The sequence below is a fragment of the Heterocephalus glaber genome, unplaced genomic scaffold (assembly GCF_053883595.1).
Source record: "Heterocephalus glaber isolate CG9 unplaced genomic scaffold, H.glaber_assembly_v1.0 deba00000331, whole genome shotgun sequence".
Lineage (NCBI taxonomy): Eukaryota > Metazoa > Chordata > Mammalia > Rodentia > Bathyergidae > Heterocephalus > Heterocephalus glaber.
The window spans coordinates 30965680-30982676 of NW_028258142.1; the positions used below are offsets into that span (position 1 = coordinate 30965680).

The window sequence follows — 16997 nt, forward strand, 5'->3', positions numbered from 1 at the left end:
CCCCACCACTTTTAGAACATATGGCCCTCATTACCCAAACCAGGGCCAGACAACAATTAATTATTGATACACAGGTTTCCACACGTGGTTGGAGAGCCCAGTGAAAGCAGAATGAAGGGCGAGGGAGGGCTGAAAATCTACAGGGACTGTAGTAACCAGGTTTTTATGTTGTTTTGTTTTTAGCAATAAACCACTCACATTGTTGAGGGTTCAAATCTCTCCTTTCGGGATATACGATGTTTGTTGAGCAGGAAAGGGTCGTCAAAGGTTAAAGCTCTAGTTGTCGGTTCGACAGTCGCAAGGGGCTGCTTGGCAGGCACACTGTCCCATCTCAGATAAAATTCGGGTTTTCACGGGTGCCGGGAAGCCGCGAATTGAGGGATGGCGCTATCTAGTGACAGAACAAGGGAACGGCGCTGAGCGGAACCGTGTCCTTTGGTGCAGGGGAAGGGGCCTCCGAATTAGCGTCCTTTCTGGAGAAAGTGGGGTGAGGCTGGACAGGAGAGAAGAATTTGGGGGTGGGGCGGAGAAACACCTCAGCACAGCGCAGGGACGCGAAGGGCACGGGCGATGTTTGTGCCACTTGCAACAACCTTGTCAGTATCACTCGAGGGCAACTCCCTCCCCCACCTTGGTACCACACACGCTGATTTTTCTCCCCCCATTGACTCTCACTTTTCGGCACTCTATGCAGGCCCGTTATTCTGAACTGACCCCGCTTCATCTAATTTCCCTTTCTGTGTGTTAGGAATTCAGGGCTGGGAAGATCTAGCCGAGTCATCACACTGGCTGCCACCCGGGAACAGCAGCCCCGCGAGCAAGGAGCACCGAGCACCCAGGACCCGGCCGCTGCAGCGCCGCGTCACGTGTCCGCCCCGGACCGCAGGTAAGGGCGCCACAGGCCGTGCCGGCTGCCGTGCCGGCTCCCGAGCCGTCCTGGAGGGAGCTCTGGTCACCCGCTGAGGGAGCTGGATCCTAACTAAGTGTGTAACTAGCTGGTGATGTTCTCTTTGGAAAACCCAAGTGGGCAGTGTTGACCATGAAGCCGATTTCTTTTTCTTTTCACTAGTTAATCAGGCACAGAAGGGTTACAGATCCTTATACAGTCAGCAAAGAGCCTTAGGATGGGAGGGACTGAAGGGAAGGCATTGGTGCTTCCTTCAAACAGAACAGACTAATACTCGATCGGCATACAGGGCCTTGTCTTGAAGCTGGATATAGAGTATAAAATAGTGATAAAAATGTAGAGTTTGGAGTCTTGAACTCCTCTATGCCATTACCATTTGATGTTTGCTGAGTTGTGTAACATTACTCTAAGTCCTGGTTTTTTCTTTCCTAAAATGAAGATCATTAAACACCCCTCAAGGTTAGAGAGGTTTAAATGAAATACGGTAAAAGCTCTCTTACTTGAGAGATTGAGATTGGATTTCAGAGAATCAATGAAGAAGTAGGGTATCATAAAAGTAGAGTAGCGTATCATAAAAGATGATATTGTACATACTGCAAATATTATACCGGAAAATACAAGATCTTTATGAGGGCCACAGTCTTTTATTCAAATAGCTGGCTTTTTGGAGTTGCTTTCTTGCACTAGTCACATGCATCGTACTATATCTGTGAGTTCTAGCTTTGGTTTCTTCAAATGTGGTGAGAACTTAAAGATACCCAGGAAGGCATTTATAAAGTCACCTTCTACAGAATCATTCCAATTCCAAAAATCATTCAAGATTACTAAACTTTTCCCAAACTTCTACTGGCCACATGCCTAATTAGCAGCTTCCCCTTGAGGAATCCTTCTGAAAATTCAACCCTGCTTTCACAGAAACATCTTCCTTTCCTTGTATATTCATATTTTGGCAGTTTATATACTGTTTGTTTAAGTTTCCTAGTTATAGGTCTGGGAATGTACTTCAGCAGTAGAGCACTTGCCTAGCACATGAGAGGCCCTGAGTTCCGTCCCCAGCACAGCAATAAATAAATAAATAATTAAGAATAATAAATCCATTTCACAGCCTGAATATCAAGTACAGATGGTGTGAACTGCTTCTTGGTAAGCATGTCACGTCCAGGAGCAGAAGAAAGAGTGATTATGGTCAGCCAAAGCAGTGTTTTGGTGTACTTCATAGAGAGCCTGGAGAATCCAGCTACCCTCCCGCGACGGTTGAGCAGAGATCAATTAAAACAGCTTCTCCTGTGCAGTATATAAGATACAGAGTCCACCAAAAAAGAAAGTATATACACTTCAGGATAAGAAAAACTTGTATAAGTATTTTAATACTACATTTATTGAGACATCATGAGATTAATACAATTTCCTGTGGCCTCTACAATTATAAGAGATGCTCAAAGTGGTGGTCATTAGCTTCCAGACATTTATTAGTACAGTGAACTGCTGCCTGGGGATCCGTGGTCACTGAGATTGCTGTACATGCATTTTCAATTTCTTCTTTAAGGGCCAGCAGTGTAGTGGGTTTTCTGTGATATATGACATCTTCTCCGGTCCCCTATATGAGGGTAACACCATCTGTTGAAAAAACATCGTATTTTTCTTTTCCTGAAGTGTCTATACATTTTTTTGGTAGACTCTGTGTTTCATCTGGTGTAGCATACAAAAATGTCCACCCAATAGCTAGTGACTTTGCATATTATCATTAATGAGTTCAGAGTTGAAAGGATTGTTAGAAATATAGATTTCTTTCCTTATTTTACAGATGAGAAAAAGATTCAAGTTTGTAAGTTTGTTTGTAAGTTTGGCTTTCACAGTGTTGATCATAAACCTAATATGTTGAGTCAGATGGATTTACATTTGCAAAGGCATCTGGGAGTTGGCACTGAACAATCTTTTATGTTACCCCAAATCCCTTTCTTTTTACACTTGATCTTAGCCAAAGGCTGAGAGGCGATATCCCTTTCTTTTTGGTAAGAGCAAGTAGAACTAGGACATGTTGATGAAGACCAGGCCAGGGATCTGAGCCCAGTGTACACAGGAATTCCTTCCCAGTGGAAGAAGTATTCATTGAACCATGTGCACAAGATGAGCAAATCTACAAGCACAGCATGTCCTTGGCCTCAGGTTGGCCAACCCTGGTCACACCAGGCCAAGCACCCATGATGCTTGTAGACAGCTACCAGAAAAGCTAACCTCTAATGGGAAAGACTGCTGTTCAAGGTTGTCTCGGACCACCTAGGAAGAGCCAGACATCTAAGAAATGTTGGAATCTGTGTACCAGGTCATTCATAGTATGTTTAAAATGTTCCTCTCTGACATCCTGTGTTGCAACAGATGGAAATGATCTTTTGTTTTGATTGGATTGGGCAGAAAGTACATAACTTGTTGGAAGAGGGGGAGGAGGAACGTGCAGGCAGGAAAGGGAGCCTGTGAGTGGTGTGGGTCCTTTAAGAAGCTGGAAGCTCAAGGGACAAAGTTCTGGGTCAGGGCCTTGTGACCCTAGCTTGTTTTATTTATTTTAAGGAAACTTTTAAGAATAGCATGCTGGAAAGTACACAGACCATAGTTATTCAGCTTACTGTGTTTTTGGTCATTGCTGATAGTGCCGGGGATTGAACCCAAGGCCTTGTGCATGCTAAGCTCACACTTTACACTTTACCTCCAGCCCCTGCTGTTTTGTTTTGTTTTTGTTTTTTTGGCCCTAGGGATTGAGAGATTGCTAGGTAAGTGCTTTAGTGCTGAGCTACACCCCTAGCCCTTTAAAACTTTTCTAAAATTTTGAGATAGGGTCTCTCTGGGTTGCTTAGACTGGCCCCAAACTTTCAATTCTTCTGCTTCAGCTTCCCAAGTAGCTAGGATTACAGGTGGGCACTGTCACACCCAGCCCCACATGATTTTGTTTTGATAGTTATCTTAGTCTATTCTCTGTGGCTAATAACACAGCCTCATGGATTCGGAAAGTTATAAAGAGAAGAGAGTTATCAAGGTCACAGGGCTGCATCAGGTGATGGACTTCTTGCTGGTGGAGTTCTGAGGTCATGCAGGATATCCATGAGTGAAGGACAGGGAGCATAAAAGAAATCCAGCCAGGGCTGGAGATTTAGCTCAGTGGCACCGTGCCTGCCTTGCAAGTGCAAGGTCCTGAGTTCGATCCCTGGTATGGGGCGGCGGCGGGGTGGGGGGTGGGAATCCAGCCAACCTGTTTTGTTTAGCAGACCCATTGAGATAACCCTTTAACCCATTAATCTTTTAATCACATCAGTGGATTATTCCATTCATAAGATCAGAACCCTAACTGCCTTTTAAAGGCTGCACCTGGTCCTCCTCTTAATAGCTCATAATTATTAAATTTCAGCATGAGTTCTGGAAGGGACAAACCAACTCAGATCCTAGCAATAGTGAAATTCATGGGGTTCCACAAACATATGCCATCAATCCTTTGTTCTCTGCAAAGACTCTGACATGCTTCCCTCTCCCCAACAGCCCACCTCCTCCTGTGACTGCGGGGGTCTCTGCTGATGCCTGGGCTCAGCTTTCTGGAGTACCCGATTGTGGGACTGATTTCTAGCACAGGGGCTTTTATATACCAAGCTGTGTATAGCACCACTAGGCATCTTGAGTGAAAAGTAAGTGCTCAGGCCCGATGCTCCCTGAGACTCTGACCATATACCAGGGGTGCTGAAAGAGGTGCACGCCCAGCACCCCTACACAGTGAGAAATGCTTTGCTTTCGCACCAGACATCAAGATGGGCTCTCAAAGGCAACATACAAGACTGAGAAAATCACAAAGCAAGGAGGTGGGAAGGGATTATGGAGCAGGTGGGGAGCAGAGGATGTGGCCTGTGTGTTTCTCTAACCGAATGCTGAATCCTCTGGGAAGGATGGCTCAGCTCTCCTTTACTTTGCCCTGTTGGAGAGCCTTCTCTGATCTTGAATTCTAGACCTGCTTATTAAGATGAGGCTGGCTGCTTGGCTTCAGAAGACTGGGGAAGCCGCTTTGGCTGGCTGAAACCCTTAGCTGCCCTGCTAATCTTGCAACAGAAGTTGAGCATGAAAACCAAGGGAACAGGTTGTTTTCCTTCACAGTGGAGAGCAGCTCCAGGTGTGATTTCTTATGCCTTGGAACACAGACACCTGCTGTTTTACAGTGAGGCTGGACTCTCCGTGGTGAGCAGACTTCCAGCCTGTGGGACTTGTGCTTCTTTTGAGCTCCGTGGACCCATTGGCAGGCATCTGTCAGCTCTGATGCAGAGCCTTCCACCTGAGGAGTGGCAGATTCCACTGAAACAGAAGACTGTGTAAAGAAAACCCCAGAAAGAAGCAACAAAACATTTTTGTTTGCCTCAATATGAGTTTATAATCCCTTTCCTCTGGAAGAGAATGACTTGTGATACTGTGGTTTCTTTCACTTACTGCAGCAATTCTCAAAGTGTGGTCCCTAGGATCTGAATCTGAAACTCTTGGGACCAGGCCTGGCAATGTGTGTTTTAACACATCTGCCAGGTGATTCTGATGCATGCTCAAGTATAAGCATCACTGGCTTCATGATAAAGCCCAGGGCCTGCCTTCAATTCAACAAAGAGAACTGCGATTCAGCCAGGTGACTAATGCAAGGAGAAACTCTCACTAACTGGATTGAAGGCGGTAGTGCAATTTTCTGGGTTTATATTTTGGTCCCAACAGAGGGTTACTGGCCAAAGATGAAGGAGAAACTGGAACTGGGGGTGTGGAAGTGAAGAGCTGTTTTCCTGGACCACTCCCTTGTCTTGTGAACAAGACAGCATGACCGAAACAACCTGGGGCAAAGGTGACAGGGAAACTAAGTCTGTGCTGTGCCTGCCTGCTGTCAAACCTGGCCAGGTGCATCTGTGTAAGAGGGCTGGGACTCTATCAGGTAGGAATGTGTCCCATGTTTGCCCAAGACTCTTGACTTTAACACTGGAAGTCCCATGTTCTGGGAAACCCTCAGCCCTGGGCAAACCAAGGCAGCTGGTCACACTCACTCTAGTTCAGTGACTACTCACTGAATTATGTGGCAAGCTCTAAAAATTGTTGGTGCCTGGGCCCAGCCTTGATCTATGGCAGTCAGGGTACCGGATGTTTAAAAGTACTGTACACATTGATTTGCATTTTTCCCTTTGGCAGTCTGTTTTGAAGATCATTTCGGCACGTGTAGGGCTACCCAGTATTCATTGTAATGACTGCATAGCAGTTGTCCTATAGTAGAGTTGTAACATATATTTAATGTATTTATGTTACAACAATGAAAGGACACAATGTTCATTATAGTGCGATGATGCCTATCTTTTATGTGTGAAGAGTGACCAAAAATACAGTGAATGTTTAATGAAAAATTATTACAGTAAAAGACACATTGCCATTAATCCTCCCTCCAGAATATTCCCCCCTCCCTTCAAACACACTTATTCCAACATTCTTGCCACTTTCTGAAATGGTTCAGGAAGTCTTGTGTGTGTTTAGTTGTGCTGTTGTGGCTGCCTGGATGTCCTGAATTGATTCAAAATGTTTACCTTCCATGGTCATCTTGAGTTTGGGGAAGAACAAGAGGTTGCACAGTGCCCAATCTGGTGACTGAGGTGGGTGAAGACACACCATAATGTTCTTATGAGCCTCTTTCTGTTGCATGGCACTCAGCAGCAGCCTTCACCACATTTTTAAAAAAATCATACCTCATAAAGATACTCACAAGAGAGAACTTCCAGAATTGCTTCACACCTCGTGTACCTTTGAGCAGATGATGTGCTAATAATGTCTGTACGATTGAAGAATTTCTGAATGAAAGAATAGCTGTATTTTAAGACAACAGGATACAGAACCCAAATATCCTCTGTAAAGGAATGCCACTGACCTTCTTAGGGAGCTTTAAAAAAGCCAAAATTTGAATTTACTCTTTACTTCAAGTCTTGAGGAGTGTGGGGGTGAGACAAGAAATCTGTTTTATTTCTTGGGTGATTGTGATAAAGAAGTCTGCAGAATGGAACAGGGAGCCAGAGATGGAGCTCCCCAGGAGCCCCAAGCTGCTCCTCCTCAGGAGCTGCTTCAAGCTGCTGTTTACCTTTTTGTGTGATTGTCCTCGCTCCTCACCAGGATGAAAGTTCCTAGAGCGAGGCCTGGAGTGTTGCCTCTGTATATTCTCATCCACATGGTGATTTGGGCAGCGGTGTTCATTGCGGAGAAGGCTGCACATGGGTGTTTGTGGCTCATGTGATGATTTTGACTTTTTTTTCAGTTCCATGGACCAAACACAGAGACTCCTGGGCCAACCCCTTTCCATCCCTACTTCCAAGCCCAAGAAGAAAAGAACATCAATGATGTTTTTCTTTTCTAAGGTCTGACGAGAAACATTATGAACAAATGCCCCTTCCCTGGAGATGTGTGCCTGCTCGGTCTGTCATCAGTTGGACCTGCCCCATTGAGGGTCCCTCTGAAACCAAATGTGTTCTTTTACCGTAAATTATAGGAAGACAAAAAGACGAGTTGAGAAGGATTTAACTTGCTGCTAACTCAATGATAAAAATGTAGAATGAACGGCAGTGAATATTCAGAAATAACAATGAGGCTTGGAAATTACTCAGCTGGATCTGCATCTTCCCCGCCCCACACACTTACTAAGGATGGTGGGGAGATAGGTGGCTTTTGTCTCTGGTCTTGTCTGAATCTTCCATCATCTTGGTTCTGACTCTAATAGAGGCTGCCTTGTTCTGTGTTCTGAAGGACACCAGGGCCTGCCTGGTACCCATGCTCGCCTGCTTACTACAGAGGGCAGCTCATCTCGACCCATCTCTTGCCCCGCAATTACTCACAGCTGAGTCTTTGAAGCACAAGTTGCTGCATCAGACACAGAGTGTTTTCTGACTTGAATTATTTATGCATTCCTCTTCCTAATCTTTTCTTTTTTGGTACTGGGGATCGAACTCGGGTCCTTACGCTTGCGCAGCAGGCAGGGAAACCACTGCGCCAAATCCCCAGCCTCCTCTTCCTAATCTTAGCACAGAGGCCTGCATCCTGGATTGAGGATGGTCTTTAAGGGCCCTGAGATGTTTGTAGATGGCTAAGAGATGCTTGCGGATGAGCTTTGCCAATTGTGCCACATGGTGTTGGCAAGTTGAGTAAGATGACAGCTGAGAATGGACCCTGGAATTAGCCATACAGTGGGATGGAGATGGGTGATCAGCCTGACTACAGAAGGTTCAAAGGAGGGCAGGGGATTTAGCTCATTGGTGCCGCCAACTGCCTCACAAGGGCAAGGTCCTGAGTTCAACCCAGTACAAAAAAAAAAAGAAGATTCAAGGGAGAACAGGAGGACCTGGGTGTGGTGGCACATGCCTAATCTCAGCATTCAGGAGGCTGAGACAGGAGGACTGCTGAAAGATCGAGGCCAGCCTGAGCTACATAGTGAATTCAAAACCAGCCTGAATTACACAGAGAGACCCTGTTGAGAGAGAGAGAGAGAGAGAGATATTAATTGAGATTGGAAAAAGCAAGTACTGCATAGACCTGTCTTTCAGGGCATTTAGCTATGAAGTGGAGCAGAAAAATGAGGAGCTGAAGGAAGAAGAGAATCTTTAAGGTTGGAGGGATAACAGCATCTCTTATACCATGAAAAGGAGCCGTATTCTCACATCAACCCCTGTGAGGTTCTTTCTTCTCAACTCGTCACACCTACCACTGCTATAAAGCATCTCTATAATTTCCCCAAACCCACCTTGACATGAGTCCTGCATTATTTTTCTTCCTCCTTTTCTCTTCCTCCATGATGCAGATCAAATTAATATAATTTGCCAACAGAATCAGGCATCTCTGGGTATGGGGCCATAGCTCAATAGTACAGTGAGTGCTTAGCATGCACAAGGCCCTGAGTTTGATCCCGGAAACACACACACACACACACACACACACACACTCACACACACACATTTAGTTGGAGAACGAAGGACAAAATTGAGCAGGCAATGATAGGATTCTCTCTAGAAAGAGGAGACAGGGTTAGGTCTGGGTTCACAATATGACTCCAAACAGTCCCAAATTAATATATTTTTGACCCATCACCCAGGTCTCTTGGAAACTGAGGCTCCAGAAGCGGGAGCCTTTGAAGAATGTACTTTTCATCTTGGCAGAAAAAGCCTGGGACCCCAGTGCTAAAAAGCGCCACCTGACAATGAGAGGCCTGGGAACCATGGCCTGTGAAGCCCCCAACCAGGTAGGGAAGGGAGGTGAACTCGGCGGATCTTCTCAACTCTCCAAGACTCATGTGTGGAGTCCCCAAGGCTGGAGCTCCTACCTGGTAGATTGGTCAGCTGCTGTGTAACATATCACCAGAAGCTCAGCACACAGAGCAGCAAGTGTTTGTTACTTCACCGTGTCGGTGGCTCAAGGGTCTGATTTAGCTCAGCTGGGTTCTCAGCTCAGGATCTTGCACAGCCTGGACCAACCATACTGTGTTCCTTCCCAAAGCTCAGGTACTCTCCTGAGCTTACATGGTTTTGGGCATAATTCAGCTTTTCTGATTGTAGCACTGAGGTTTTGATTTTCTTGCTGATCACCCTTTCATGACACGGCAGCTTACTTCTTCAAGGCTGGCAGGAGAGTGTCTCTCATTATTGTCTGCTACAGCGGAGTCTTCTTGAATGTAAAGTAGCCACGGGAGAGCTACATCTTGTCACCTTTGTATAATCTATTAGGCTAGAAGCAAGTGTGGTTCCTTCCATACTCAAGAAGAGCAGATTATACAAAGATGTGGCTCACTCAGGGTCATTTAGGCTATCGCTCCTCACCACTATCAGTCATGGTACACAGCTGCAGGTAGAGCTGACACTTGCTGACATCGCCCTCCTTGGAAATTTTCTCATAAGTTATATTTCTTCAGTAATGAAGTTGTTTACACCTCTTCCTTTAGCATCTGTTAACTTCATTACCATTTAATGACCTCCCCATTTTAAGGCACTCAGTACTCCTCAAGCCTTGGACTCACCACAGTCCACCAGCCTCTCTCCAGGGCCCTCCCCAGCGCACCCATCCAGCTCTTGCTTTCTGTTGTCCTTCCAAAGCCAGTTGGGCTCTTGGGTTGGGTTAATGGAAGCATTTGTATTTTGATGAGAGTTGTGGCAGATCCTGAATAATGCCATGGTCTCTCAGTATAAGACCTAGGTTACTGGAAGATGGAAGTGGTGTTGCTTTTCAATTCATAGAGAATGATTCCTGAGCGATTAATGCTTTTCAAACCTTGATAACATGTGAGAAAGTATAAGAAAATCATGCTAGACCTGCTGGTGCACGGATTGTACGACCCTGTGAGTTCTGAAGTCACCCATGAGAGTATGAAGGCTCTGACCATCATCCTGGGCAAGCTACACGGGAAAGGTCTGGGCTCCTTCTTCATAGACATCACCCTTCAGACCAGGACTTTATTGGATGATGTAAGTGAGATGATGCATAAAAATTCTGGGGTATTGAAATCAAAGTGGGATTAGAAATGAGAGCACTGCTTAGTTAGTGTGTTGCTCACGGTACAAGGTCAGTACCAGTCACTCATTTATTTATGAATCTTGTTGAGAGAGTGGTACTTTTTGGGGGGGGGGTTATGGAGAACATGAAAGTTGTACAGCATCCCTTCATACCCCTCAAAAAGTTTTTATTTTAGTAGAGAAGTGAAAAAAAATATACATATATACCAATTATGATGATGATGTTTCCCATAGTCAATGCTCTCTTATACATGCAAAAATATCAATAGTTAGCATTCAGTGAGCTTTTCCTATGGGCCATGCATAGTGCTAGACAATTTACATGGATTAGCTCATGTTGCCTTCACAGTAACCTGTGAGGTAGGCACTGTAATTACCCTCACTTTATAGATGAGGAAACCAAAACACAGAAAGCTTGGACCCTGCCCAAGGTTTGAAGGACAGTAAGTGGACATGAAACCAGGCCTTCTGGCTATATCACATGCATTGTCAACTATCAGGTGACAAGATGGGCCAACCAAGGAGAGCACTGGTCCAGCATTTAACCTGAAATCATGAGGCATCTGAGACACCTGGCTTGCAAGCTATCAATTTAGCCTGCCAGTTATTCTCTGAAAGATAAGACCAGTTGATCAGGGAGCAGACCTTTCATTTTCTACCCAAGCAACTTGCATCAGCTCCCCACACTCTTGAGTCCTCCCAGAGCCACACTGTGCCAGGTAGCTGTACCAGTTCCACAAAAGAATAAGAGGCCTTGAGATTATGAAACTTGGGGCTTTTACAGGAGACGCTAGCACATTTGTCTCTCCTTCCTCCAGAGAGAGACAGATGTTTGCTCTTGAATGAATATAAACTAATCCTCTCTGAGGAGTGGAGAGGAAGGTGTCTACCTCACCACCGTGGAATGTCAGCAGATGTTTTGGATACAGGTCCTTAAATCTCTCTAGAGGTCCCTTCTGAACTTCAGGACTAGCTTGTCATTTGCCCATAATTATAACTCCACTAGCCTATCATTTTTGGCCATGGAAACCTTGGCCATGTAGAAGAGGGAAATTCTCATGCAGAGTTGTTTGGTGATGGTTTGTATCTCCCTCAGAGATAGCACTCCTCACTGTCTGCCTTACACCATGTTCACTCACGCATGTGCCCCCTATTAGATGATGGTCCGGCTCCTGGGGAACAGACACCAGTGTTACCATTCCTGCACCTCTCAGCATTCGGGGAGGGCTGTGGACGGGGTCAATTCTCCATAAGTGTTAGCTGAGTTGAATTAGCACACACATAAATGCACTGATAATTCAGTGAACAAAATAGCAACCCTGGGTCAATTTCTGCATGTGTCACATATCCTAAAAGTATTTTTAAATACATCACAGAATGATCAGTGGTCCTCAGTCTTGCTTAGCCTCTGTGTTCTGGATGCTCCTTGGCCTTGAGCAGACTAGCCCCTGCCCTTTTCCCTCTGGTTCATCTGGACCACAGAAAACGGATATAAAAACCTGTGCACCCAGAGTCAGGAGGCTGAGCTCTACTGACACTGGGTCTGTAGCCTGATGGGCAACTCCAGGCTTGTTGCTGAAAGGCCCTGGGCCATGGACTCCTCATTAGGAAAGAGAAAGATGTGGAACAAACAGCTCACATGGGAGGGGAAAGAAAGGCTGAGACTACTGACCAGGGGTGAACAGACCCATTAGACTAAAAGCCAGGAGAGTTGGGAGAATGTTGGGGGAAGAAGCAGGATCCTTATTTCCACTACAAGTGCGAGGAATTCAGACCAACAGCAGAGAGGTAACCTGGCCAAAATGCTGAAAGTAATAAACAGAAGACTGGTCCAGTGAATGATGATGAAGAAAAGGAAAGAAAGAGAAAGAGGAGAAAAAAGAACGAAAACTCCTTTTAATGGTGACATGGGAAAAGCTTAGGTAGATTGATAGAGAAACCAAGGTGCCTAATACCAGTGGGATGGGGTGTGTCTTTATGTAAAAAGATGGAAGAGGGCCCTGGATCTGATGCTACCCTGTCATGTACATCCCAGGGCGGTGACTGCACTGTGCCTGATGCAGTTGCCTTTTGGCCGTGACCTGGTTCTGTTGTTTTGTTGATGGAAACCCACAGGAGAATGACAGTGTGAGATACTCGGCCTTTGTTTTGTTTGGGCAACTGGCTGCCTTTGCTGGGCGGAAATGGAAGAAGTTTTTCAACAGTCAGGTGAAGCAGACACAGGAGTCTCTCCTAACTCATTTACAGGACAGAAATCCCCAGGTTGCCAAGGTAAGACTGTGATTCTCTACCCAACAGCATGGAATCCCCGTTGGTCATAGGGGATGTGAGGCAGCTCTGAAATTGAGATGTCAAAACCTCAGGTTCTTGCCAATGTGGTCAGGGCCAGTTAGCAGTGGATGCTTGTGAATCCTGGAAAAGAGGTCTCCTTGTGTGTACTCCCTGCTTGAGTAAGGATGTCCTTTTTCATTTGCTTCTTACCCAACTGCTCAATCCAGCACCTGAGAAGTCTGGATAAACTCAGGTTCATGAGGGTGAGGCAGAGGGAGTGGGTTTAATCAGTGGGGCAACAGCCCACTGAATGAGTGTATTTATTCATCCCCAGTTAGCTCTTCTCACTGTGCCCAGTACGATTTCCCACTTCTGGTTCTCAACTCCCTATGGGATTTTTTTTGTTTTGTTCTTGGAGAAAATGTGTCCTAACAGGGTTGGATCAACTTCAGGCCTGCTTTGGAATGGGACTGAGTGAATGTTTCAAAAACTGTAGGAGCAAAGAGTTCTATGAAACCCCTTATCTTCTGATGGAGAAACAGAGGAGGGTGGGTGAGAGAGAGAGTAGAGAGAATGAGGTTGAGTTTAGGAATTCAGTACTACAGTGCACCCCCACTGGCCCCTAGATGACACACATTTGTTTAAGGCTCAAGTTTGCAAACATCCTGGAAGTTACTTTCACTCATTCAGTAGCCCTGACCGTAGGTTGGGTGCACTCCTGTGGGGTATCCCTGCTTGGGATTCTAGAACTCTCTAATATTTTCAATATAATATGGTATTATTATTTTTCTCAGGGTTGCAAAACAACTTTTCGAGCCTGCTCTCCATACCTGAAACTGAGGAAAGAGTACAGCTTCCAGAATGAAGAAGAGCAGAGGAACCCCAAACTCTGCCTGCAGCTGGTGAGCGAACCAGCACAGGAAGGAATTCTCCTCTGGTCCTTACCCTCCTGGTACTTAACATGGGAGGTGGCCAAGCAAAGCAGGGCATCACCCCCACCCCCAAAATGTCTCAGGGCAATTATTTCCCTTGTAATTGACCCATAATTCAATGCAAATGGTGACACACCTGGGAGATCATATACGAAGTGTGCTGGTGGTTCCAGTTCAGGTGATGCTGCTTCTATCTCTCCTGTTGTTTATCCTAATTCTCCATGTTGACATCTGTGTACTAGTGATATAGTCAAGAAGATGTACTGAGTCCTTCCTCACATGTGCCTTTGCCAATTTCTTTCAGAGCCACTATCATCCAGAGCTCCTACAGTTCTTCTATGCAAATAAAATTCTGTAAGCATGGAGGGCAGGAAAATGGTCCTACTTGAGTGTCCTGCTGGAAACACCATGTGCCCTGTTTTGTCTCATTGGATGCCTGCCTCTTCTGCTTGCCTGTTGTGACTGTAATAGAAAAGAAGATGTCAGGAGAGAAATTGAGAGCAAAAACAGTGCCGTGGAATTGTACATAATGCCCAACATGAGATTCTGAATTGCTTTCACATATCTCATTTCTCCCCACACAGATTTGATGAGAAGGTACATTTTTCATAAAATCATTGAAAGTATATTTGGGTTCGATGCTTATTTCTCAGCTATTTCCTTCCAAAGTTTATCTCTGTCAATTACCTTATTTTTCTAATATTTAACTTCTATAACTTAGGAGAAGAATTGTCACCTTAAGGTGTTTTTTAAAAAATGTATTTGCTACTGATATTTCACTCTTAGCTTTTGATACTTCTTCTTGCCACGACTTAAAGTTGGCCTACACACCAAGAATGTAGCTTGCAGGGTATCTTCAGTTTCTCGTCATCTTAGAAACTCATTGCCTTCAAGATCACCTTTAAAAAGAACTAACAAAGAAAAAATAGCAATGAAGCATATGTTGAAAATTCTCAGGCTGATGATAACTTATGGAATAAAAGTACTAAGTAACATTTAGTGACTATTTACAATTTATTAGGTATTATCTTAGAACTTAATACTCATACAAACCTTATGAGGTAGATACTTTTATTGATCTCATGTTACAGATGAAAGAACTAAGGCATGGAAAAATTAAATAATTTGCTCAAAATAAATGGTGAAGAGAATTGAATCTGTACGTCTGATTTCTGGGGGCCATGCACAGTTACTCTTCATGGAATCATTGACGGATGGTTAGAAATGTGAAAAACAGAACAAACAAACAAGCTTTTTGTTTTTTATTAAACCCAGTTAACTTTTGCTCTTTTAGGTACATACCAACATACATTTTTATTAAGTGAGCTAAGTGTATTTTTTATTCATCCCTTCTGGACTATATGCTGATTTTTGTTGACCACTCCTAGTTATCTCAGGGGTCACATCACCCTTATGAAAAGTTTTGAGTGGGCATGATGATGTCTCCTGCAGTTCCAGCTACTTGGGAGCTGAGATAGGAGGATTATTTGAGCCCAGGGCTTCAAGTTCAGCCTGGGCAACATAGTGAGACCCTGTCTCAAAAAGCAAAATATTTCAAGAAAAAATTGCTTAGCCCCCCTTACCCTGTTCCTACCAACTAGCTTGCTCTCCCTGTAGCAATTCTGAGGTCACCATTGCGCATAGTACTCAGCTATGCCTGGAGCATTGTATTCAGTTTTGGAAATGGAAAGACAGATCACCAAGGATGGAAAGCACAATCATAAAAAGTATAGAGGGATCTGAAATGGCATCCAAGAATCAGGAACTGTTTTCTGCCCTAGCTCTGAGAGACTGGGCTGTGAGGAGAGAGGGTGTTTGGGAATATCTGGGGAAAGCCAGGCGATGGTGATGGTAAGGGGGGCAGCAGGTGCCAGGCTCAAAGAGGGTTTCTTTCTTTCTATTTGGAAGCAGGAGTGACCACAGGAGCTCTTAGGAGTGACACAGTGTCAGGAGCAGGCAGGATGGGTCTGAGCTGAACTCTCCTTCCCTGGATGTTGCAAGGTTGGTTTAGAATCTAACGCAGTCCCATTAAGTAGTCAGAGGTGCATGAGAAATGACTGTTTTACTGGCACTCAAAAACGTGGGGATAGAGTGAGGCAGGTAGGGTTTTGTGTTCTGAAGTAGAAAAAAAAATCTATGCACTTAATGTCCCTTAATTAAATACAACTGTGGAAGACACTGCTGGATTATATGACTGTAAGATTGTAACCCTCTTCTTTTTCCTCCCAAAGAACCATGCCTCCTGATATTCACACCCTTGCGCAATCCTCTGCCCTTAGATCTGGGTTTGTTTTGTGACCTATTTTACCCATTAGAATGTGATAGAAGGGACACTGTGCCATTTCTCAAAACTGGGCAGCTTCCTTTTTTACACACTGGTGGAAGCCAGCCACTGCATACAAAAGCAAATTACCAGGAACAATAGGAAATGTCTGAGAGTCCTGAGTGGAGAAGGAGGAACCGAGGCCACAGCAAAGTCTGGGGCCAAGACACATGACACAGGTTGACCAGTCCAGACAGACCCCAGTGGCTGACACCACGTGAAAAGGAGACACCTGTTTCTGTCACACCCATCCCTACTGCAGAACTGTGAACTAGTAAGCAGACAATTGTTTCAAGTCATTGGTTTTTGGGATAGTTTGTCACACAGCAATAAGTAACCAAAAGAGATTCCAAACCATTAATTTTTGTCATTTTTGCCAGTTTTGTTTTGTTCCTGATAAGTTCTCCTTGAGTTTAAGTTACATTTCTAAAAAGTTATGTTATCATGGAATTGGCAAAAGCAAGGGACCAGGCCTTTGTTTTTCTTTCTGTATCTCCACATTTCTGTCACAGGGCCTACCACATAGCATGTGATTAAGAAACACTTGCTGAGTGACTAAATGGTTCCAAACTGTAGGGAATATGTGCCGTTCTAGGGTCTGACTGCAGGCTCACACTGTTCTTCCCACATTTTTCTTTTTCCCTAAACACTTCTTGGCCTATATTCTATCACCTTTGCCCAGTCTGCTCTCTATCTGCTCTAATCTCTTCCTTCCCTGACCCACACACATTCATACACACACACACACACACACACACACACACTTCATGTGCATGTCTTACTTATTCTCCAAGGCCTAAGCCAAATGTCAGATGCTCTCAGTCAACTAACTTGAATCTCTGAATTTCCAGAAGAGTCTATCAGTTTTATATGACTTAACCATGTCTTATCTAAAGTTTTTTAAAACCTATATGTCTTTTTTTGTTGGAATGAAGTCATCTTGTGTATCTCTATGTATTTCATGTGACCTCAAATGTACTCAGTAGGTGCTCAGTAAATAAATGTTGACCAGGGAAGAAAAAAAGTCAGAGAGTCAT

General features: G+C 44.6%; 1 protein-coding gene across 6 annotated transcripts; it reads left to right on the forward strand.

The window, feature by feature from the left end:
* The first annotated feature begins 406 nt into the window (after positions 1-406).
* On the forward strand, positions 407-14791 carry Mro (maestro). 6 transcript variants are annotated; one of them, XM_087192617.1, is made up of 7 exons: positions 407-487; positions 749-886; positions 9024-9170; positions 10159-10386; positions 12550-12705; positions 13500-13607; positions 13942-14791. In XM_087192617.1, the coding sequence occupies exons 4-7, from the start codon at positions 10225-10227 to the stop codon at positions 13993-13995; spliced, it is 480 nt and encodes a 159-aa protein (XP_087048743.1). In that variant the 5' UTR covers positions 407-487; positions 749-886; positions 9024-9170; positions 10159-10224; the 3' UTR covers positions 13996-14791. The 6 variants fall into 6 exon arrangements, with proteins under 6 accessions (XP_087048743.1, XP_087048730.1, XP_087048740.1 ...); XM_087192604.1 differs by having other exon boundaries at positions 10204-10386; XM_087192614.1 differs by having other exon boundaries at positions 10213-10386; positions 13942-14787.
* Positions 14792-16997: the final 2206 nt, after the last annotated feature.

Excerpts from the sequence above, each read along its gene's own strand:
- Mro (XM_021236627.2), top strand. The coding sequence starts at position 7,156 with ATGGGTGTTTGTGGCTCATGTGATGATTTTGACTTTTTTTTCAGTTCC. Across the intron at positions 9,171-10,203 it reads CCTGTGAAGCCCCCAACCAG|GTGAGAAAGTATAAGAAAAT; the intron begins GTAGGGAAGGGA and ends CCTTGATAACAT. Across the intron at positions 10,387-12,549 it reads CCAGGACTTTATTGGATGAT|GAGAATGACAGTGTGAGATA; the intron begins GTAAGTGAGATG and ends GGAAACCCACAG.